The sequence below is a fragment of the Hoplias malabaricus genome, chromosome Y, assembly GCF_029633855.1.
Source record: "Hoplias malabaricus isolate fHopMal1 chromosome Y, fHopMal1.hap1, whole genome shotgun sequence".
Classification (NCBI taxonomy): domain Eukaryota; kingdom Metazoa; phylum Chordata; class Actinopteri; order Characiformes; family Erythrinidae; genus Hoplias; species Hoplias malabaricus.
The window spans coordinates 78,003,008-78,028,190 of NC_089820.1; the positions used below are offsets into that span (position 1 = coordinate 78,003,008).

Sequence of the window (25,183 nt, forward strand, 5' to 3'; positions counted from 1 at the left end):
TTAGTTAGAAAAGAAGACATGGCTGGCATCACATGTCCCAGTTTGGAAGCATCTAGTGAGTGGGAGAGGTGGCAAGTGACAAGATGCATAAAAAAAATAAAAATAAAAATAAAAAAGATCTGGTACAGTCTCTATTTTTCGCTAACTTGACGGATGCTAACTAGCTGACCCCATGTGTGGGTGATTAATTAAAAAAGCTCCAGTGAGCAACTCAAAGCCCTGCTTTAATCTGGAGCGTCAGAATGTTCCAAAGAGGTGCTTTTCATTACCTATCCTGCTAAATCTGTGCTGAATTCATTAGCTATTAATTACACTGATTCAATCTGTCAATATAATATTACATTTTTTATCCCAACTTTAGACTAGCTTTATTTTCATTTGGGTTTGAGGCTCTCATTAATTAGTTAATTGCCCATAACTCTTTAATTAGGGCCTGGGGATTGATTACCTGTGACAGCGGGGGCTGTGTGAAGTCTCCCGTGAAGTTCATTAATAAAATATGCGAAGTTTGAACAGGGGACATCCCCTCAAATTGTTCATGAATCAAGTTCTTCAAATTGTTTTAGTTGAAATAGTGAAGTTGAGCAGAGACCCTCAGACACAAAGCATGAGTAGTGCCACATTTTATAACAGAAACGAAAACAACATACTAATGTATCCTGATACTGATATAATGTTGTCAAATTGCACACTCCTACTTCAGGAAGTTTGATATTTGTCCTTGTGTACTGTATTTAGAGAGAGTATTAATAAATCACTTATTAGGAAAAGTGTATAATTAATTTAAAATCTCATAAAAATATGAATAACCTGACCATTTAACTGGACCTTAAATATATATACAATATAGAGTGGAACCTCTACTAACAAACGCCTATACTAACGAACTTTCCAAGATACGAACCGGGCATTTGAATATATTTTTCCTCCACAAACAAACCATGACTCTAGAAACGAACCCGAGCCTCCACCGAGCCGGCGGCTGGAAATGGCCACTGACCCCAATAGGCGAGTCTCCCAGCGCCCAGACTTGAGTGGGCTTTTAAGATTAGCACATTGTAGCTTTAGCAATTTAGCATTAGTGTAAATAGCAGACATCCAAATTCGTGCTAAGTTAAGCCGTATCTACGCTTCGTCTCCCCACATTCACCCACCCCCCACCTCCCGTCATACAGCCAGTGCCTGTGTTACTCCTCCAGCCAGTCGTCACGTCTTCAAGGTAGCGATGTGTAACCATTTAAAACTTTATTATTTCTTTTTTATTACTGTTTCCACTGTATTTCTCTTTTATTTTTAGTAACGCTACATGTATTTTTTTACTAATTTGAGAGTGTTGTAAACATATATCAGTGCAAAACGGGTGACTTTCGGGGTGGGGGCTGGAACACATTCATTGCTTTTCCATTGTTTTAAATGGGGAAAATTGACTCGAGAAACAAACTTTTCTACTGACGAACCGGGTCACGGAACGGATCAAGTTCATAGGTAGAGGATCCACTGTATTTCAATTTCAGATGCATAGCAACTTCTGGAACTGGCTTGTAACCCACTCATTCAGTAAATTGCTCACTCATTCATACCCACTCAGTCACTCCCTCTCACAGTCAGATGCTCACTCACTCTCCCACTTACTCTCACATTTAAGGACTGCTCTACAGGGATGTGATCCTATGCTTTGCGTTAATGCCCGTTTGTGTACATGTTTATCTGTTCTAATTCTCTGATATGTTTCTGTTAATGTGTTTATCTGTTTGTTTAGGTGTTGTGTTTCATTACCAATCTCCCACTGAGCCGTATTCCTTCTCCTTTTCGCATGCTGTCCGAGCTTGTGAGCAGAATTCGGCTGAGATGGCCTCTTCAAACCACCTGAGGGCAGCTTTCTTCTCGCAGCTGGACAGCTGCTCCACCGGCTGGATCAGTGACCAGACCGTCAGGTCAGCCGTGTTTACATTCACTGACCTTCCACAATCCCAGTGCACACTGAGCTGCCAAGTAATGACAATGACATTTGGCTTTAGACTGGAGCTTAGCCTGATGCATTAGGACAACCAGAAACTCAAACTAAATAACTCTCCTGCTGATCATCACAAGGTAAAATATAGAATGAATAAATACATTCATATTTAATATAAAATGTAGAAATAATTATAGTTACATTTCATCGTGTGACTGAGATTACAATCCATGCTAATGCCTCAGCCATGCAAAGCTAGCTGTGCTTTAGCTAATAGGGCTCTGCCTCCCCTATCATGATGCTAGCCAAGAACAGGGCAGTTAGTGTTCTCCTTCAAGCATGTTGAGTTTCAATGACATTATAGTAGCTGCAGTGCCGAAATGTATAGGGGCTGGCTTCACATGTCTTGGTGGAAGCATGTGCTAGCCTTCACCCTCCAAGCTTTGTAGACCCATGTGTTTAGGGGGTCCTAGCAAGTAGGTAAAATTGGAAATGACTAGATTTGGAGAGACAATAGGATAAAAATCCACAATAACGCAGTGACATCGAGTGATTTGCATCAAAATGGGACACCACACTCTGGTTTTTCATACATTAGTCATGAAACTACAGCAAGTCATGCTTTAATCGATTCGTCTTACCCTTTGCAGGACTTTTGCAAAATTAGTGCGTAATATCAGCATTCAAGACATTCAAAAGCATTCATTAAGGACAATGCAATCCTAGAGAGTCCAGCAGAGGCCATTCACGCAGGCCCTTTCTCTTCTGTGCCCAGCCAGCCATCCAGGATCAAAGCAATTATTTATTAATGACACTGAAGCCACTGCGAGGCCATTTGCATAATGATATCTGGACTGGGGCTTTTCTCTATCAGAGGGATGCTGAGAAATTTCATGCCTCATTCTCTTGTGCTCAGGTTCACCCTCCAGAAGCCGGAGATCGGATGTTTAGGACGCTCAGTGTCCTCGAGCAGTGTGGAGAGTCAAGGGAAGAGAGACTTGTCTGAGAAATTTGATGTGTACTGCTTCGCAAGGGACATGCAAGGTGAGATCCCACTGTCGTCAACTTCCAGCTCTATTGACTTTTTTTCTGTTTATATCATGATTTATGGACTCTTAACCAGAGCAACTTAAAAGTGTAATCATGTTACAACGCTAATGAGGCACTAGAAGCCTTGCTCAAGCACTCATTTTTACAGTTTTCCTGCCCAAGAACTGAACCCTAGTCTCTCACCACTTTATATGAATCAAGACCAATTTCAAGCCGTGACTGAAAACACAGTAAAAAAATGCTAATGCTAATTCCTGCTAGAGCTCAGTGTATTTAACTAGCATGCTACAACTAAGTTAGCAATTGCACCCTGACTAGGGTGTGTTTCTCCTTTGCTCCCAGTGATTCAAGGTATGCCCAGGGCTCACCACCACACTGAACAAGATGAAGTGGTTACAGAAAATGACTGGTTTAATTGCTACCAGTGCTACCAGTCCCACTGTGGTAGTTAATCTGTTGCATTAAAGGAACACTAAGTAAGATTGGGTTCTGTTTGCTGTTGGAGCTTGTAGATAATTAAATGTAAGCACTGTACTGAAATCAGTGGGGAGGTAGAGGGAGGTGGGTTGATTCCCTACCCTCTTCCAAAAGTTACATAGTGCAAGTTTCTGCAGTGCTGAGACTGGATTAGCATCAACAGAGGACCCTTTCTCCCTTTTGCAGCTCAGTGGAGCATCACAATGCTTTTGAAGCTCTAATGTCTTAAGGTAAACATATTACATAGAGTTCTTTTAAGCCTTGAGTCCAGCTCCTGAAGGTCGAAGCTATGCCCAAGATTATGTGGCAGAATTTACATAAATACCATGGAGAAAATTGTATAGCTTAAGAGTTACATAAGTTAAAGGAACACTAAGTGGTATTTATACCTTTAAATTACAGCTTCAAAATAATTGTGATGTTTCACTGAGCTGTAATAAGGAGAATAGAGCCTCCGTTGTTGCTACGTCAGGATCAGCACCACAGAAAATGAACTATATATTGTTTAGTAGAGGGTTGGATCCCCCAGCCCCTGCCCTAGGAGTAAAAATACCAAAACTTACCTAGTGTTCCTTTAAAGGATAAAAAATAAATAAAAGGTTTAAATATTATAATATTTCTACAAAACTCTCTTCCACTTCTCTGGCTACTGCATCTGTATCCATTCATTTCCCTTCATTTAAATAACAGAAAACCAGTGGTCTCCGAGCACATCTACAGTGTGAAGTGTTTTCAAATGTTTTATTTTCCCAAGTACAAGGAGATGATCATCTGTGGTAAACAATGGGATGAAGCAGCTGGGGCTGAGAGATATTAGGCTGAAATATTCTGGAGAATTCCTTGAAGTAAGCTCCAAAAGAAAGACCTCTTTTCACAATGTCACCTCCCTGAGGATTTATGACAAGAAGGAAACAAAAAGAGGATCAAAGGGGATTGCTGAATAAACAGGCTTAGTGTATCAAGGAGGCGAGCAACTTTTGGTGTCGCACTATTGATCTCACCAAATATCTTCTCATATTTATTCATCGCGCTTGTGTATTGTCCTTATCGGGGAGGACACATCGCTCTCCTGCACGGATGTGTACGGATACAGCACACTGCATTGATCTGATTTCGGAAAGTCATTTGTAATGGAATCTATTAATATTCAATCAAGTGTTCTGTAGATTTCTGGTAAAACAATATCTCTTGGGATAGTTTTCAAATGTAAACGTACCGACAAACTGTGTTGGAAATATCTGTATATTGTTGTAAAGTCTGAGGTGCAGCCTGTGTAAAAGCTCCTGTTGTCTCTGTCCAGGTGAGGTGTTCCCCTCTGAGGCGAAAGGGCTGACCCTGCGAGAGGCCGATGAACACTGCGCGTCACAGGGCAGTCAGCTGGCAACTGTCGGGCAGCTCCATTTGGCCTGGAGGTCGGGCTTTGATCACTGTATGCCGGGCTGGCTGGCCGACGGCAGCGTGATGTATCCGGTCACCAGGTCACGACCTGAGTGTGAGAGCGGAGAACCAGGGGTCCACGCACTTTCACCCGACAAGTTTAAGACCCCGCTGTTTGCTGCCTATTGTTACAGAGGTGTGTAATACAATCATTTATTTCCTCATCCTTTCACCAGTATGTATTCATCCAACATTTAAGCTTTGCTGCCTGTACAGTTTTTATTCCTGTGCCCAGAGACTGTGTGGGCTCCAGACCCACCAAGGCCATGGGTAAGAAGAGTTACAGAAAATTAATCAGTGAATGAATTGGGCCAAACTAGCAAGACACTATTTTCTTCATGCCCTGACACTTTGTAGACAGGATGTAGCTGATATTCTGTACTCAATCTATTCTAAATATGGCCACCCCCATGTGAAGGACCCTCTCTATAGAGTAAAACATGGATTCATCTGAAACAACAAAGCATTATTTGTTTTCAGTTGAGGGGATTCAATTCTGATCAGTTTTCTTTGTTGTGAGGGAAAATGCTTTGGGTTTTGCACCAACAGATAAACTTTGTACAGATGGCGCTGAATGTCGTTTTTGTTTTATTATTTATTTTTATTTGTATTTTTGGAGCCCATCACTTTGGGAGTACGTCAGAGTAAATTAAAGAAAGAGGACTTTAGGGTACACGTGAATTCCTTCTGAAATGGCTTCAGCTGATACATTTCCAACTAAAAAACCCACGTAGGCTTTTCAACAGCATTATGAAGTCCCTCCTGAGACCACTGAAGAATATAATGGAGGACACATCAGCCATCCCAGAGGAGAATACTGAGGCTGCCTCCAGAACACACACACACACCCACACACACTCCCAGTGCTGAAACCTTGTTTCAAAAACTATTTGTTTACCTTCTTCTGGCTTCTTCATGGCAGATTCCCCACAAGTGTCTCTTTTTCCAAGGGTCTCCTGCTGTGTGTATTATGAAGGTCACCTGAGTCTAACATCTGTGTGGGTTTTTTTTTATTATTATTTTTTAAGTCTTATGTTTTTCTTGTCATTTTTACTGTTCTTCGTTTTCCTACATTCAGTACAATATCATCCAGATGGGTTTCTAGGAAATATGTCTTTTAAAAAAAGCTAAATCTATTATGTCTGTGACTGTGTGAAACCCTGAAGATCTTATACAATTCTCATGGGGCATGGGGCAGCCGTGGCCTGATGGTTAGGGAACTCGTCTTGTTGCCGATTCGATCCCCAGAGCAGGCACGTCATGACTGAAGTGCACTTGAGCAAGACACCTAACCCAACTGCCCCCAGGGCGCCGTGGCTAGGGCTGCCCTCTGCTCTGGGCATGTGTACTCACTGCCCCCTAGTGTTCACTAGTGTGTGTAAATGTGTTTCACTGCACGGATTGGGTTAAATGTGGAAAACAAATTCCTATGTGTGCAAGCACAGTGGCCGATAAAGTGATTCTAATTCTAATTTTCTTACCCTTCTCCCAAAGTTACATAGTGCTGCTTCTGTAGTGTTGAACCCAGCGTAGCAGCAACACACAATATTCTCCTTATTCCAGGCGATTGAAGCATCACAATGATTTTAATTGTGCCTCTAAGATATACCTCAGATATATCACTGATTAGAGATATACTCACACGAATACTTGAAAACTTCAGAGACAATAGGCCTCAAATATCCTGGGATTGTTGCTTCATTTTATGGAAGGTATGGGCTCCTGTAATCTCTAGCTGCACCAACAGGTCAGGACAAAAATAACAGAGATTGTGTTTCAGTAATAATGTTATTGCACCTCCCCACGCTAAGCTAATCCCATCCGAGTTGTACAGCCGACAGGTATTGACTCTCTGTGTTTGTTCACACCTTGTGATTCCCAGGGTAAATGCCAAGGTAAAGAACAAAAGCTAAAACAAAGAATACACAGTCACAGCTGCGTTGCGTATGCTCAGTGAATGCAACATGTAATTATCTAATAAATGGCAGCAGGTGCTTGGTCGACTGTAACAATGATAATGCTAAAGCAGGGTTTCTGAAACAAATGCCAACAAACATGTCCATAAATCTTTATATTGTTAGTCGTGTCCTACAGCTCTTATGCATCTTGTGTCCAGTACGGTGTGATGTTTGGAGAGTTTACCATATTGACACACCACTCTTAGAGATTGCTAAATGGATTTAAAATATAGTTATAGTACAACTTTTTGAACAACTACATGATATAGATCCCTTATGTTATATGGCTGCCCTTAATATTATAAGACCACACACATTGATGCAAAGCACCACACACTATTGCTAACAGCACCCCCTTGTGGAGACTCTTCAGCCTGCTAAAAACAAGTGAGTGAGTGAATTAGTTATAAGCTTGACGTGACTTGTTGTGATGTCTCCTTCCATTCCAGAAAGGCAAGATTCCAACTCCTCCTCTCAGCAACCAGCCCAGCAACCCTCTAACTGGACCGGTCAGGTGGACCTGGACATAGAGCCTGAGATCGCAGCGAAATTCCCTGAGTCTTCTGATGATTACGTGAGTGGTCACCTCCAAATGGGGGTCATTTTTCTGGACGTGAGTGGCCAGATGGACTCCCTCCAGAGCAGCCAACAGGACACTTCCTTTCCAGGCTCCGGCATCAGCCCGGAGAGTCAAGGTGGATCTGCCAAAGAGGAAGAAGAGGAAGATGAAGGTCTTTCTGGTCTACCAGTCACCGTGGTCACTCCCACAGCCACACCCTCAACTATGCCCACCACTACACCTCAGATAAAGGAGAGTAGCCCTATCAAAAACATCCTAATCTCACTGTGGAAACCCTGGAACTATCTGACCAGAAATGAAGAGGAGGAGCAATTATCCACACAGAGGGTCACTCAGAGTCCAGGTACCAGAGCGACAACTGGGGCGAGCCCTACAGTTTTCAAGATCTCTTTGGTCACAGAGTCTACTGATTCTCCTTCAGAAGGTAAGCTGAGAAGTGAAGTCATAAAGCTGGGTGAAAGGGGAAAAAAATTAAGTTTGATGTGTTTTCTCTGTGTCTGCTTGGGTTTCCTACATGTGCTCAGGTTTTCACACACAATCTAAAGAGTTTACGTGAAACTGTCGACAGGTGTGAGTGCGTAAGCGCAGTTGATCCAACATCAATACTTGATTTAATCAGTATTCTTCTGGCTGAATGCCATCAAATCCTTTTAATATTTTCTCAGAAGATTCAAGTTTGTTACTGTAGCAAAGAGGTAATGAGGGAAGCCGTGGCCTAAACGATAGAGAAGCCAGCTTGGGATCAGAAGGTGGCTGGTTCAGTTCCCCTCAAAAGAAAGGAAATTTAGGGCATAGGGAGTGAAGGAAGAACAATGTATCCTCCCTCAGCATCCACGGCTGATGTGCCTTTGAGCAAGGCACCTGATCCCCGGGCACTGAGGAGGCTGCCCACAACCTCAAGTGTGTGTGTGTATTCACTGCCACGAATGGTCAAATGCCCAATTTTGGTGCACGTTGGATATTGACAATAAAAAAAATAAAATAAATTGGAGGTGGAGGTGCAGGTTCCCACAAGTTTTTTGTTTTTTAATGAAAAAACAAAAGAACAGACACCGTGGTTTCATTATGTCCTAGGTTGTATCTAGGCATTTTTCTCATAAATGACGTTTTGACAGATGGCCCTTGAATCGTAATCACGTTTGTCCCTAATCTAGTGTTTCGTCTCCATAAGCACGTCCTAGTCGAGGACTCAGGCTTTACTCTCTGCACTCGTTCTCTTCCCTGCTGTCTTTCCTCTTCTCTCTTTCTCTCGCTTCTCTTCGCGCTGCCTTTATATCCAATTTCAAACGGCTGCACTTGAAGTAGAATTTCTTTTTCTCCTGTCCCCAACGCCTTTGTTTTTCTCTCTGAATGAGGAATGAAGTTGACATGGAGTGGCTCTTATCTTTTATGTGGACAGAACCCGGCGGGCCGTATATCCAGCTTGGATGTCATTAGAATAGAGGAGAGTGTGGAGGTTCAGTCAGGAGTAGAGGGGTACATGAGAGTGGAGGCCTGTTGAGCTGAGGGTTTGTGTCAGCAAGTGGCTAGCCTAGTATAAAGACGTATGGGTGGCTTCTATGCTAAATTTAGGGCAGAGAGAATCTAGCCTCATTGCTAGGGAAACTTCCATAGACCAGCTACCAGTAAACAAGCAGGTTCAACATTTTTTTTAACACATCATGTTGCTAGAAGCTTCCATTTGTACAAACATGTTTTTAGCTTTTCTGATATAAGCTCTGTTAGCGAGTTTTGTTTTTAGCTTTTCTGATATAAGCTCTGTTAGCGAGTTTTGTTTTTAGCTTTTCTGATATAAGCTCTGTTAGCGAGTTTTGTTTTTAGCTTTTCTGATATAGCATGTCTACTAGCTTCATTCACTTTAATACACTGATTTGTACACTAGCTGTCTTCATTTTTATATTTACTGAACTGCTTAACTGTTACATGAGCTGTCATATTTACTAGCTAGCTTCATTTTTAGCTTTGCTAAACTGGTTAACATTAGTTCAGTGTCGACATGCTACCCTTCTACATGCCATGTTTACTCGCTAGCCATTTTTTCTATCTTTGCAACTATAACGTAGGGTGACCAGATCTGAGATGGTGAAAAAGAGGACACGTCTCCGGGGTGGGGGGGGGTGGTGAGGAGCTCTTTCCCCTCGCTGCCGTTGTATGCTTAGCTGAACCTATGTGTGCTTTTAGGTCCTTTACAACTTTATTTGCTACACAAAATATGGGAATTTATTTTTTAATTCATCCGAGAACTTACATTTACGTTTCAGCATAGCTGCTCGAGATGAGGGTGGGTACATGAGCTTTGCCTGACGTAAACAAGGACTACTGACGTGCAGACTGACCAATTAAATGTTTACAGAGAAGATTATCGACCAATAAAGGTAGCGCTACAGTCAGACTGTCCAATCAGAAGATTTTAGGCTATTTCACCACGCCCCCTTCTCACTCAAGCGAACCATTCGGAGTAGGGGAGGGTGGGACTAGTTTGTGAATGAAACGCTGTGTAAGCTCTGGAAAACAAAATCCCGGACGTTTGGGAAATTCTAAAAAAGAGGACATGTCCAGGTAAAAGAGGACGTCTGGTCACCCTACTATAACTGTTAAATATGTACCCTCTTTAACCACATTTTAAAAATAATAGCCCACCTTAAATCTCAGAAAACTAATCTAACATTATTCTTACCTGGCATTCGGTTCATTTTTCCTGACGTCAGAGTGCTCTAGTGGGATTTTGGTCACTTTTCTGCCAGCTGCAAACAACGCTCCTAGGGCAGAAGTACTCAGATCTATCCAGTGGAACCTAAATGGGTCATTTTTTCCAATGACTGGAAGCTAATTGAGCAATATGAGATAACACTGGTCATTTTTTCTAATGACTAGTTGTTAACTGAGCAATTTGAGGAACGTGTGTGCCAATTTGTCTTCATATCTGACTCCTACTGGAATGAGAAGGACTTGAGGGCTGTGTGCCAGACTCTAATCATGTGCTCTTATGTTTAAAGTCCGATGCTTGTTATTCATGTAGCAGATTGTCAGTTTGAGAAGAGACCAAATGATTTCAGAATGAGGGATCAGAGGGAACGCTACCATAGATTAGACATGTTAGCCACAGTGATAAACAGGTAAATTGGCAGGTGACCCTCAGGTGTGTGCAAAAGTTTGGACACTCCTGATTAAATGTCAAATTTTGTGGAACTTTAGATATTTTCACATTTTTTTCCTTTACTTATAGAAGGCCTCAATCATCAGTTTCTTCATGGCGGCTCTTTCAGAAGCTCTGCTCACGTAAACACATGGGATGGCTTTGTCGATTTAGTGTTGCTCTGTTTGACAAGCTGCAGGCCGAAGCGAGCGTACTGTGAGGGATTGAGTGTCTGTGCTGGAAGGATTTCTGAGAGAGAGGAGTTTGGAGGATAAATGTGAATTTGTGCTCCAGGGAGAGGCAAAGAAGGAGGAGCTTGTGTCCCGGGACGGCCGGGTCTAATGTGATGGATGTTGTCCTGTCAGCACTGCTGCTTCAAATTACACCCAAAGCCCGAGCTCGCTGTTCTAGAGCAGGCTGGCCAAAGCCTGCTCCACTTCCACCAGATCCAGGCCACAGGCTATAATAGAAACAAAATTAGGTGTTCAGACTTCAAAATTAAGACAGTCTGGATCTTTTTGTGTTGGTTTAATTGGCTGTGTTTATTTATGTCTCCTCTCAATGCACAAGAAAGACCATAAGGTATGTTCCTAGCCTTGGATAAAGATGTATATAGCTCCCCAGCTTCATCCAGTACATTTTGGATTTGGGATCAGGAGCTAATCCAAGACCCGTTGGGTTTTCCAGAAAGTGGGATTTCTCAATTTACCCAGACATTTTCCCTTAAAATATAGCTTAGGTGCATAAATACAGCTGAGCTGTAATAATGGGAATGGAGTGTCTGTCATTGCTACTCCAGACTCCGTACTGCAGAAACTTCACTATGTAACTACCTAATCATCCCCCTTATTCATTCATTTATTCATTATCTGTAACCCTTATCCAATTCAGGGTCGCGGTGGGTCCAGAGCCTACCTGGAATCATTGGGCGCAAGGCGGGAATACACCCTGGAGGGGGCGCCAGTCCTTCACAGGGCAACACAGACACACACATTCACTCACACAGACACTTTTAAGTTGCCAATCCACCTACCAACGTGTGTTTTTGGACTGTGGGAGGAAACCGGAGCACCCGGAGGAAACCCACACAGACACAGGGAGAACACACCAAACTCCTCACAGACAGTCACCCGGAGGAAACCCACACAGACACAGGGAGAACACACCACACTCCTCACAGACAGTCACCCGGAGGAAACCCACACAGACACAGGGAGAACACACCACACTCCTCACAGACAGTCACCCGGAGGAAACCCACACAGACACAGGGAGAACACACCACACTCCTCACAGACAGTCACCCGGAGGAAACCCACACGGACACAGAGAGAACACACCAAACTCCTCACAGACAGTCACCCGGAGCGGGAATCGAACCCACAACCTCCAGATCCCTGGAGCTGTGTGACTGCCACCGTGCTGCCCTCATCCCCTTTATATTATATCAAAGTTGCACGGCAGACTGTAACAACGGCAGTCAGTAAAGCAGACAGTTTTATAGAGCTTTAATGTGTTACTAAGCACTCGAGCTGATGGACAGCAAATTAACTTCAGGAGCTCCACACACTCATCTGAACCCTGAGCTTTAGCTTTAGTCCACACTGTGTCGACTGGTGTGAGGAAGTACTTAGACACATTAAGAGCTGTTTTTACAGAGCAGTTGCCATGAAACGACTGCATCCGCGGATAAAATGTCAATGAAGAGACTATGTGCCAGTCCCCCAGCTTTCATAGCCCAAAACAATATCACAAGCTCCACACTGTACCTGACCAGTGTACTTATTATCTGATGTAACAGCCGGGTCATAATGTTTCCCCAGCCAAGACGTCTGCGACACATTTGGAATTTTAAACAGTTCTTCTTCAGCAAGATTTATTTATTTATTTATGTATTTATTTATTTTACAACAGAGTGTTAGAGGGAAATGGGTGAGTGTTTAAAAAGAAAACCCACATATCTACGTCCTGAAAAATAATCCTGCTGGGACCTCCTTTCTGAGCTATTAAGTCATGCTGAGTTCTACGCTCAACACCTTGGGTTAGACAGTCCAATGTTCTGAGAACAACTAGCAGCTTTTTTATTGCAAATATTCATTATTGTTCCCCAAGTAATGGCTTCTCAGTTGTTTCACATCCTTTGTCCACAGGTGTGAGTGTGTGGTGCCTTGTCCATTGCTGGTACATTGATAGATCCGCTTTCCGTTTGTACTGTGTTGTGTTTGTCACGTAGTCAGGGGGTCACGTGGTTGGGGCGAACGTAGAGAATGCTAAAAACTCAAGGATGCTAATTCAGTTGATTGGTTTGGTGCCCTCTGTACCCTGCTGACTTCTTTAGTGACTGGTGTTGAGTGCATCATGGAAGACTCTGAACTTTCTAAGCTTCGGGTCATGTTCTGGCTTGGACTCTCTCTTTACTCCTCCGTCTTCATTAGTAAACAGATGCTCGCTGGCCCAAACTGGACTTAGACCATCAATGTTTAACGACAGATGGAAAGTTAGCCTTGTCGTCTGCATTATTAAAGTCCATTCGATGGTGATGGAGGTATTCAGGTGCTGTCTGAGAGCTCTGGGGATTCTCAGCCTCATAAACCTGAGCTCTAGAAAAACAAAGATGAGAAGATGTTGGGGAAAGTGCACTCAATATATGGACACCTGCTCATCACATCTTATCATGTCTTCAGAATCTGGGGAGAGCTTGTCCTTCTTCGCTGGAGTAAGAGCGTCAAATATTCTGATGAAAAATGGACCCCAGATGTTGGGCAATTTCAGTGAGGATTTGATGGCATTCAGCCACGTATGGAGTTCCCATTAAATTTCATATTTATCTGTGGAGATTATAAAGCTTAACGTGCATCTACACTGTATATCCAGGTAAAACAGATTAAATTAGTAGTTATAAGGGGTGAAGTAGGGCGGCACGGTGGCGCAGCAGGTAGTGTCGCACAGCTCCAGGGGCCTGGAGGTTGTGGGTTCGATTCCTGCTCCGGGTGACTGTCTGTGAGGAGTTGGTGTGTTCTCCCTGTGTCTGCGTGGGTTTCCTCCGGGTGCTCCGGTTTCTTCCCACAGTCCAAAAACACACGTTGGTAGGTGGATTGGCGACTCAAAAAGTGTCCGTAGGTGTGAGTGTGTTGCCCTGTGAAGGACTGGCGCCCCCTCCAGGGTGTATTCCTGCCTTGCGCCCAATGATTCCAGGTAGGCTCTGGACCCACCGCGACCCTGAACTGGATAAGGGTTACAGATAATGAATGAATGAAAGGGGTGAAGTGGTCACTCATGGCTCTTTTCCACTGCATGGTACCTACTCAGCTCTACTTGCTTTTTTGTCCCTGGTCCTTGGTGGGTTTTCCACTAGCACAGCTCACCCCCCCAGAAATGTAGCTGGTGACATCTAAAGGGCACCACAGACTTTGAAATCCACAACAAATGAGTTGTTTACTCATCATATATTCAGGTGTTGTTTTTGTTTTTTGGGACTGAACACAAGTTCATATTAAGCATTAGAGTTTTTATCATTGCCACCGTCCATATCTCGCTAGATTCTTTCATCCGCCACCGATCCAAGGAGCGTTTGAACTTCTTCAAAAGACCACAGTGTAATTTCATGAGCTGCTGTTGTGAGTCAGATAAAAACAGGTGTGATCTCTACTTCACTGTGGAGTCTAGTTTTTGCTGGAGGTCTGTATTCCATCATGATTGACAAGTCTCTCCAGCCAATCAGTGCTCTGCAAGGTGTACACGTCACATTTAGCCCCTACTCAGCTCAGTTGGAACCAGGTACCAAATCAGCCCAATGCAAAAGAGTAGGGCCAAGCCGAGTCAAGAGTTTGCAAACAGCAGCACTCAGAGTGGCATCATTGTGTTAAAAAATGCATATTCGCTTGGAAAATGAATACGTTACTTTAAGCATTAATACTCAACTTGAGGCAACACAGTGAACGGCGAATGAGAGGCTCTTGTCGAGATATTGACCTGCCACAGAACTGATAGCAATTAGATTTAATTAGTTTAAATCTGCAGCACAAGTGCGCTCGCAAAGAGAGATTTCTTCTCTGTCTGTTGGCAAGGACGTCTCTCCCTCTGCATGTAATGCATGTTTCATTTATAAACTTGCTAATTGAAGGCACGACACTGCAATGATTAGTCCTAAATGGGAGGAATAATTGAATGATTTAAGTGCTTGGAATGATTGAAGTTGCTTGCTAATGTGTCCCAGGCACACAGAACCCACGCTCGTCCGCTGGGAGTCATGTGTTTGTTCACTGAATGCTCTGTTGGCAGCTGTTCTTTTATCATTTCATGTTTGTCCAGCGTAAAATCTGAGGTTTTTGTTCCGAAACATTTGATTTATTTGGACTTTTTATGCATTGCGCTCATCACTGTGTGTAAACACAAGCACTGAGCCATTGTCTACTGGTCTTTTGTTAATCTGGTATTGGATATGCTCTTTTTTACGTTGATTATTGTTCATTAAGGGCATTAATTGTTTTTTATTTGTGAAACACAGGCGTAAGGACATTCCCCGGAATCTGTTTTTATTTTGTGCCTGTTTCCTGTATCAGATGTTCTTTCAGTCAAAGTTAATTAGTTTTTGGTAATTAGGCCTAAATTGTGTTGGATTTTTGTTGAATATTTTGTGATGACTGTAAGCTACTGGAAGACACACACACACACACACACACTCTGAGGGGACATTATTCCATTATCTCATTTATTTTACGAAAGCCTTAGCTTGCCCCCGCTAACTTTAAATGGAACATATTTCACCCCTTACCCCAGAGTAAACACAGTTCTGGAGTCTCACGGAAATGTCTGTGACATGCTTTTAGTCAAAATACCACAAGGATCAAACACCACATCACTGTTCAGAAAGGAGGCGCCTGTTCCTTTAAATGATAATGAGCCGCTGTTCACCTCGACCTGAGTGTACAGCAGGGAGGAGCAGGAGATATGGATTTTAGCTGTTTTTGTTTGGTTCTCTTCCTTCTCCTTTCTTGTCTTTGGTCACTGAAAATGGAGGTTTTCAAAAACACTCCAAGGTGGAGATTTCTGAATGTGCTGTTTTCACTAGATTCAGTAATTTCACGTCTTGCGTAGTGCACTACATAAGGATTTACAATTAACACCTCTGTGTTTCTCTCATGCGTCATGGTGTTTTGATGCTTCTCTTTAAGAGGTACTATGACCCCCTACTGGACTGGAATGATAATGCAATGAATCCATGTGGATGGGGCCTAAATTGAATAATTCAGTTTGTGGGGAACAGGCTATAATCATCACAAGGAAGAGAACTCCCTATAATGAAAGTGTATAAACAGAGATTGGTACCACAACATGATAGAGATATGACACACACACACACACACATAGGCACACACACAGGCATACACACACACAAAACCATATCCACAAACCTGCCCACAGTCTTGAATGAATAAATAAAGATGAGGGACATGACAAGCGATTACATGATGAAACTGTGTAGCAGACAACATCTCACCTCTGTCTCCACACAGGCTCCTCTGAGAAACACTATTGAAACAAACGCAGCTCACGAATGCACACAAACACGGCTCCTAATTGTAAAAACAAGCAAGGTCGATGACTTATTTAAGCCTGCACTCTTTGAATTTGGTGTCAGACCTGCTTTGAACTTGCAGCAGAGCCGTGAATAATGATCCCTCCCTCGTTTTCTTTTCCCACGTATTCCCTAACAAGGCTGGAATTTGCCCATTGATCTTATTTGTGAGAAACAAATCAACTATTTACTTTTGATGAGTCACAGTCCCCAGAGACCCCTGTTCTCACTTGCCCTTCTGATTCCTGAGAACTACACACACACACACACACACACACACACACACACACATTGTGCTGAATGTAATATTATATCATACAGAAATGTTCTAACATTTTAAAACCTTTTTACAGTAGAAATAAATATAAAAATGTCTGTTTTATTAATGTTTAATTCATTTATGTTCAGCCCAGATTAATGCCGGATATTTTTCCCAATTCACCTCTTAGTCGGCTCCGATCCCAATGTTTCAGTGTGCCCTCAGCCTCAGGAAGATGGTGGTGGTCACATGATTCCTCCACGAAATGTGAGGCCAGCCCACAACTTCTTTTCAAACGTCTCCTGAGGCAACAACACTGAAGAGTTTAGCACATTGTCTGAGAACACAGACTAATGCTGATATATAGCTAATTAGCACTATGCTCAGTAATTGGGGTATGGGTTTGCTGTCTACGACCCCCTAAGGAGCTTAGCACACGAGTCCTGTTTGTTTCAAAACAGCCAGTTTGTTGGAGAAGAATGAAAAAAGTTACTGGCTTTTTTCCGCTCCTCATTGCTGACTAGCAGCTCAGCGACATGTTACACACAGAAATTGATTCGGTTCTTTTGACTTGAGTAAATTCTATCACCGTTACCACTGGGAAGCTTGAATCCCAGTAATTGCAGGAGCCTCAATGGCTGTTTGATGTTAATCACCCCATTTTTTGTGTGTCTGCAGGGCCAGTGTCATGGTGGGCACAATCATGGTTCAGTTACCCATCTACAGCTGGTGATAAATCATCCATCTCTCCCGAGCCCAAGATCACAGCAGCCCCATCAGCAGTACCTTCAACAGCCACAACAGAGTTTCGCTCAACAGCTCCTCCAGAGGTTCCCTCAGCAGTTCCATCAACAGCTCATTCAGAAGTTCCATCAGTAACACCATCAGTGATACCATCAGCAACCCCTTCAGCAGCCCCTGTAAAAGTAACCGGAGAAGGCCTTGTCTCGACTGAGACTGTAGCCACAGGCGAGTGGGCAGTTGTGACTGAAGTTCTGCAGCAAGAAATCAAGAGCGCTGACCTGTGGAATGAAGCTGAGAGCAACAACAGCTCCTCCGCAGTCCCACTGAGTGAGACAGATGAGGAGAAGAGAAAAGAATCAGTGGTGCCAGAGGATGAATCTGTGGAAGTCAAGGGAGCAGAGGTAGAGGGAAGTTCCTGGGGTGTATTGGACCTCTCGGAAGGTACCACCAATACCCCAACAATGGGGACAATATCAGGGGTCCCTTCTAGCCTTCTTCCCACGATAGAGGTCATTGTAGCAACCGCTACACGAGTGGATGAAAGCACAGCTGTGGAGGCTCGTGGGGAGATCCAGTACAAACGCAAGAACAGACAGAGACGGCCAGGGCGTAATCAGGAAACCACCACCACGGTGGTCATCCCAACATCGTCTGCAGGATCTGAGAGGGAAGATGGAACCCAGACCACCACTAGCCCTCAAGTGTCCACCTCAGCGGGTCCTACCGTGGAAGAGACCAAAGGAGTCCTCCCAACGACTGTGGATCAGGTCCTGCCGTCAAGCTCTGTTACCCTGTTGCCTGGCAACCCAGAGAGTGGCCGTGGCAATTCTGAGGCCATTAGGAGCAACGGTTCACATAGTTCTGAAGGTACGCTCGGTTCTCTCCCTCTCTTTCTCTTTCTGCACTTGCTTTCATTTGGGCCTATTAGCATTACACCACCTGGTCAATTTGTCTATTATTTAGCTCTCATCCAGGTTGACCGACTAAGTGCTTAAGTTAGCCGAGCTTTCAGAGTCCACATCCACAGAGTAAATATTAAACCTTTCAAGGCTATGTCTCTGCTCGTACTGCTGGCCAACACAGATTAGCTTTACCAAATCTTGGCGGTCATTATATTTGACAGCATGGGGACCTGAAAAACATATTTGTTCTACAGCCCCTTTCAGAACATTCATTACTTGAGGAAACTCAAAAAATCCAATGCTATTGATGAGGTTTTCGCAGCTAGCGGCTGTCGGCTGGCACTACTTTAGCGCAGCTGGGCAATTGCGTTGAAAAAGGGGAAATATCTGATCAGTCCCAGAGTAATTACAGCAGTGAAGGCGGCTCTTATGCCGCACTCGGTACAATGTAGCTTGAGCACCGAATATTATATGACAGAAAATGGCCGCTCGCTAAGTGTCCATATGCAGACAAGAGCCCCTTACTGCGCCAAATTAGCATGCGCTTGGAGCGGAGAGCTGTTAAGAACTCCACAGCTCAGCCTGGTGAAGAGGGAAACTTCAGAGCTAACAAGAACTCTCTTCAGCGCTTCCATTAGACCCAGACTAGCAACGATTTAAAGCTAATCACTGTCCTTTAGCCCACACAGGGAATCTCGACTTCTCCCAGAGGCGTTTGTTTGGGGTTCTGCAACAACAATAGATTTCAAGCACATCATGACTTAACACAAACATCAAAGACCATTAAAGCTATGAGGCTAGAGTCAGTTAAAGCTACAAGAATTGGTAATTCACTTTTATAGCACTGTTTTTAAATCAAGGGTGTGGGCAAATGAGTGGCTTCTGGCCCACCTCCAAGAGTTACATAGTGCATTTCTGAAGTGCTAAGCACTGAGTAGCAATGACAGCGTCCCTATTCTCCCTATTACAGGTCAGAGAAGGATCACAGTGATTTTCAAACTGTAGTTTTAAGGTAAAAATACTACCTAGTGTTGTTTTAAGGCCATAAATAAATTACAGCATATTGACTCATTTTTGTCTGCTCCATGCTGCTTCTGGGGTTATCTCAGGCTTGTTTTTATCTTTTTCTAATCCAAATTGAGAGGGAGCTAAATCTGCTTTGGAACACTGTTACATGTTTTCCCTTTTTGAATCCCTGAAAGAGTTTGGCTTTGGCTAAATGTTAAAAAGGAAATGCATCACCAGCCCGTAATGCTGCCCGGCAGGTTGTTGTGGTTCGGGGTTTTTGTGGTTATTGTTCTCTTGGCTGGGAATCCACAGTGAAACAGAAATTTATGCAGTTAGAGCAGTGGCATTTGTGATCAAGCACCAAATAATTTAACATCAGTGTCTGATCTCTGACATCACGAATATTGCTGAGGCAGAATTCAATCAAATCTTCACGAAAATGTTCTAAAACTAGTTTAAAGCCTGTCTTGAAAAGACTTATTTCAGAATAAATATCGGACGACCATTTTAGGGCTAGTGTACCAAACAAGTCTTTGAGCTAAGCCGAGTACAAGGGCTCAGGCAAAACATCAAACGCATTTTGAAACCACCACTACGCTGTCAAAATATTACCCCATTTTGCTGATGGCTGTCTTAGCTGGAGGGCCAAAACTGTCCAGTGTGCATTCAGTAACATTTTCATTTCATGTTTAGATATCTACCATGCTGTTAATGGCTGACATTAGTGGGCTAGTGAGCTCAATATCAATCATTACTTCCCCTTAGGGTTCTATTGGCTGATGTGTTAACTGAGGGTAGACATTTTGAAATTAGCTCTCATAAAAAGACATGAAGTTTTCAGCTACGGTTTGTAAAAAAAGTACACAATGAATGACAACTTTTATTATTAATTGTTATATCGTATGTTTTCTGCTTTTACATTGAAACACATGGGCTTTCTGTGAAATTTGTGTTTTCTTGAAAAACCAGCAAGTTTGCACTGAGCATCATCGAAACAGCATCATTTATCATCCCCCAGTGACTGGTCAAGTCCAAGGATGCTTTCTCTCTACTCCTCCTACATGAAGAAAAACAACTTTGGGCTTTTTTTAAATCACCCTGAGGTGTACAACACAAATAAAGATGACCACAACCTGAACATTAATTTCTCTCTTTTATAGAAAAAGTTATTATTTACGTCTGAATAATTCAGGAAAAGTCTCTTCTTCTCTCGGTCTGGTTTCGCATAATGCTGCACTTGAGTGATATCAGAAACTGGGAAATTACCATAATTTGGTGGACAAAGTCATATTTTATCACTGGTAGACTCTGGATTCTAGATGATACACGAGTTTACAAGAGATGTGACGTATATCGGGACCTCTTACGTCTTCCCTAGAAGAAAGTGGCAAATATGTTTTGAATTATCTCATTATGTGTGTTTTCTGTAAATACAATTAAAATATTATAATTAGATTTGTTATATCACAAAAAGCATTTAGTTGTTATTGTATGATAAATCACTTTTTGGGTACATGTTGTGTGCAGTGGGTGGGTTTCCTCCGGGTGACTGTCTGTGAGAAGTGTGGTGTGTTCTCCCTGTGTCTGTGTGGGTTTCCTCCGGGTGACTGTGAGGAGTGTGGTGTGTTCTCCCTGTGTCTGCGTGGGTTTCCTCCGGGTGACTGTCTGTGAGGAGTGTGGTGTGTTCTCTCTGTGTCTGCGTGGGTTTCCTCCGGGTGATTGTCTGTGAGGAGTGTGGTGTGTTCTCCCTGTGTCTGCGTGGGTTTCCTCCAGGTGACTGTCTGTGAGGAGTGTGGTGTGTTCTCCCTGTGTCTGCGTGGGTTTCCTCCGGGTGACTGTCTGTGAGGAGTGTGGTGTGTTCTCCCTGTGTCTGCGTGGGTTTCCTCCAGGTGACTGTCTGTGAGGAGTTGGTGTGTTCTCTCTGTGTCTGCGTGGGTTTCCTCCGGGTGACTGTCTGTGAGGAGTGTGGTGTGTTCTCTCTGTGTCTGCGTGGGTTTCCTCCGGGTGATTGTCTGTGAGGAGTGTGGTGTGTTCTCCCTGTGTCTGCGTGGGTTTCCTCCAGGTGACTGTCTGTGAGGAGTGTGGTGTGTTCTCCCTGTGTCTGCGTGGGTTTCCTCCGGGTGACTGTCTGTGAGGAGTGTGGTGTGTTCTCCCTGTGTCTGCGTGGGTTTCCTCCAGGTGACTGTCTGTGAGGAGTGTGGTGTGTTCTCTCTGTGTCTGCGTGGGTTTCCTCCGGGTGACTGTCTGTGAGGAGTGTGGTGTGTTCTCTCTGTGTCTGCGTGGGTTTCCTCCGGGTGATTGTCTGTGAGGAGTGTGGTGTGTTCTCCCTGTGTCTGCGTGGGTTTCCTCCAGGTGACTGTCTGTGAGGAGTGTGGTGTGTTCTCCCTGTGTCTGCGTGGGTTTCCTCCGGGTGACTGTCTGTGAGGAGTGTGGTGTGTTCTCCCTGTGTCTGCGTGGGTTTCCTCCAGGTGACTGTCTGTGAGGAGTTGGTGTGTTCTCTCTGTGTCTGCGTGGGTTTCCTCCGGGTGCTCCGGTTTCCTCCCACAGTCCAAAAACACACATTGGTAGGTGGATTGGTGACTCAAAAAAGTGTGAATGTGAGTGTGTGTTGCCCTGTGAAGGGCTGGCACCCCCTCCAGGTTGTATTCCCGCCTTGTGCTAAATTATTCCAGGTAGGCTCTGGACCCACCGCGACCCTGAACTGGATAAGCACTTACAATATATAAATATTCTTGGCCCCACCCCAAAGAAGCACATCTGCTTTTTTTTTCACAGGTTAAATGGGCCATAAATTGGAGTCGTGGGTGCATTTAACACCACTTTGGTGCATGCACATGATCTGTAAAAATTGTGAAACAACATGATATAAAAATCTGAGCTCTAGTACATACCAATATTCTCTTTTTGAATAGTTGTATTCTGCTCAACTGTCACCCCTTCCTCTGCTTTTTAATCCCATAAAAGTGTTTGGCTTTGGCGAAATGTTAAATTGAAAGTGCATCAAAGGCCAGCAGTGCAGCCAGGATTAAGTATAAATCATTACAGCATTCTCACTTTTCTATTAGCTTGCTCAGAGCTGGTTCTGGGGTTACTGTGCCTCCTCCAGATCGAAACACAGAAAGCTGGGCTTCTACCTTTGTTCTGGAATGGAACAAATTGAATGTTTTAGTAGATGTGGTGCAGTGGAATACACAGTAACACACTTCAGCTGTTACTGCAGATGACATATTCATGAGTGTAGGGCTCCAACAGGAACATCAGACCCAGTATCACACACACACACACAGCTGTGTTTGTTTTATATGAATGATGAAAGGAGAACCATATCTGAACTGGATACATAAAGCCATCATACACTATATGAACACATGTTCCAAAATATCTTCTGAAATGAAGGGTATTAATAGCTAGCATGTTCCCCTTTTGGTGCAGTAACAGCGTCAGCTCTTCTGTGAAGTCTGTACATTAACGTCGGCAGATTTCTGTGTGTATCTGATTGCAATCAGCCTCAAGGCCATTTGTGAAGTCAAGTATGTCTTCATCTCCTCCCAAACGTATTGAATGGTGCTCCAGTGCTTCTACCTGATTAGACAAACATAAACTGATGATCTTCGTCCCTATGGGTGCACTTGATTGCTAATGTTAAAAGTAGCTGAATTCTCTAAACATAGTTGTGTCTATGAACTTTTGGACATTCAGTCGGTCTGTATATATCTAGCAGTGAGTGTAGTGTAGTTGTGATGTGTAGAGTGGGTTTTCCAAGCTGTTAGTTACTAATTAACCTCTTTTCTGGATGATATGCACACATACGCCCACACAAAACACATTTATTTGTACCTCCATTAGTGAAACTAAGGCAAATTGCAGCAAAGGTTCGTATTAATATTTATAGTCATGCAGACAGTTAATTGATTTCACATATTTGTGGTCATTGTGGTCACAAGCTTGCATAGTCACATTGAAAAGTACTGTCAATAGAATGGGATGCTCTGGAGAAGCTGTACTTCATGGGGCTCCATCACTCTGGAGAATGAGATACTACTGCTCCATAACCCAGATCCTCTTACCAACACGTAACATTGAGCATGAGGATGTTAAGCTCATGTGCAGCTGCACAGACGTGTCCCATTATATCCTAGAAAAGTCGACACTGTTAGTTCACCAAAGGGAAGCAAGCTACCTATTGAAGGCAACGTCTACTATTCAGGGGAAGTGCTGCTCTCTCTGGTTTGTTTACGTTCAGAGGCTCCACATCTTTTAATGTGAAATGGTAGTTTTTGAGGAAAAACTACTTGTTTTTTGTACGTGGCTGAAGTTTAGCTTGTCTGTAAGTCTTTATTCACTGTTTGAATGAGAAAGACATAGATACTTTCATTTTGTAGTTGTTTTAGAGTGTGCTCCACCTTAAGGAAACCCGAAACAGCAAAATTAAGTCAACATTACCCGTCTATGGTGAAGGAATAGAGCAACATCTTCATTTCCATTCATGCTTTTCAATGTTCGGGGGTCTCTTTGCTGTCTAAACACCTCCAGATGCCATTTCTCAAGCCTAGCATTGCAGAGTGAGGCCCTTTGTTTTTGTATTTTGTTTTTTTACAAATGTACAGTCACCGGCAGATTGACACATTGGAGAGCTAGCAAATGGTGAGGAATTTTAACTGAAATCATGAACACCACCTTCAGTATGTGGGTTCTTCAATCAGTTGATATGTTGGTATATTCCTGTGTGTATTTGATAGCATTCAGCCACATTCAAAGGTAATTTGTTTGGACACCCAAACTGCACTTGAGTGTAGGGCAGAATTCCCCGGTGCTAAGTGTAGGTTAGGTGGGTGTAAAGCCACTCAGGCTCTGGCATCCAATATGTCTGGGATGAGTTGGAGTGCTGCCATTAATGAATCAAAGCATTTATCACAATGTGTAGTGATATGATCGCAGTGTGTTATTGAGTCCATATCGTGCAGCCTTTCTGCAGGTCCTCTCCCCTCCTCTGTCAAGGTAAACACTTTAATACCAGTGACTCTGGAAGGCTGTGATTATCAGGCAGAAGCTATCAGTGAGGTGTGGTGAGAGATAAACAGCTCAGCTACAAAATCACTCCTCTTCTATTTACTGATGATGAATGATTAGTGCTCGGAGAGGAGCATTGCTGCAGCCATCAATGGAAATAAGGATCAAAGAGAGAGAGAGAAATACAGCATTTTAAACACCAGCAGAGAAATATAGCACAAACAGAGAGAGAAAGAGAGAGGGAGAGAGAGAGAAATGTTGCCCTCTGTGTCACAGTCATGATCAGAATGTGAAATAAGGCTTTACTGGCTGTTTGAGGGTCACACAAAGACATTCATTAAGGAAGAAAGGATTCCACCAAAGACTTTATAGTGCTGTCATCCAACTGTATCCCTTCCATTTCTCCTTTCACTCTCGCTCGCTCTTTGTTTTGCGGCCTTTCACACACATGCATATGTGCATGCACGCACACACATACACAAACACACACACACACACACACTCCTCCTCGCTGCCCTTCAATGCCATACATTCAGCCTTTCTCATTCCTGTCAATCTCAGCTCATCTTTCCATTGCTCTATTCACTCTCAGCCTTGAGTATGCTCCTACTGTATATTCAAAAGGTTCATCACAATGTACAACTACAGTAGGCCTCAATAACAAACCCTGTGTGTCTACACATATCTCTCGCTGTCCACAACAGCTTGAGGCCTCTGGTGTATTGTAGACTGATTTCACAGAATTTGTAGGTTCTTGAACTCATTGAGAAAGTGGAATGTCTAAGGGTCTAAAGATACAAAGCGTTTAAGTAAAACATTAAACAAGATGTAAAGCTTTAGAATTTATTTATTACACAAGCACAGGAAGTTCAGGGAGCTGACACTCAACAATCACACTGCTATTAATCGCCTCATGGGAGTGGAACCGGAAATTGACTTCCTGTTCCTGGGCTTTATAAACTGTAGTCCCCACAATTTTTCCTGTCAGAGGAACTATGGGTAATTATGGGACCTAAGGATTTCTACCAGTTAGTATTCCCTCAGTGTGTTGAGCTCTGGTAGCATACTTTGGAGGATGTTGTGGCTTCTA

At 43.3% G+C, this 25,183-nt stretch overlaps 1 protein-coding gene across 2 annotated transcripts in view; it reads left to right on the forward strand.

Moving 5' to 3' along the window:
* The first annotated feature begins 1,805 nt into the window (after window positions 1-1,805).
* Window positions 1,806-25,183, forward strand: part of LOC136679778 (neurocan core protein-like) — a 62,309-nt gene continuing 38,931 nt past the window's right edge. For both annotated transcript variants that reach the window (XM_066658450.1, XM_066658451.1), the window contains exons 1-5: window positions 1,806-1,934; window positions 2,871-2,998; window positions 4,782-5,054; window positions 7,326-7,880; window positions 17,108-18,040. In XM_066658450.1, the coding sequence (XP_066514547.1) occupies window positions 1,849-1,934; window positions 2,871-2,998; window positions 4,782-5,054; window positions 7,326-7,880; window positions 17,108-18,040 (1,975 nt within the window). In that variant the 5' untranslated portion in view covers window positions 1,806-1,848. The remainder of the gene's footprint in view (window positions 1,935-2,870; window positions 2,999-4,781; window positions 5,055-7,325; window positions 7,881-17,107; window positions 18,041-25,183) is intronic.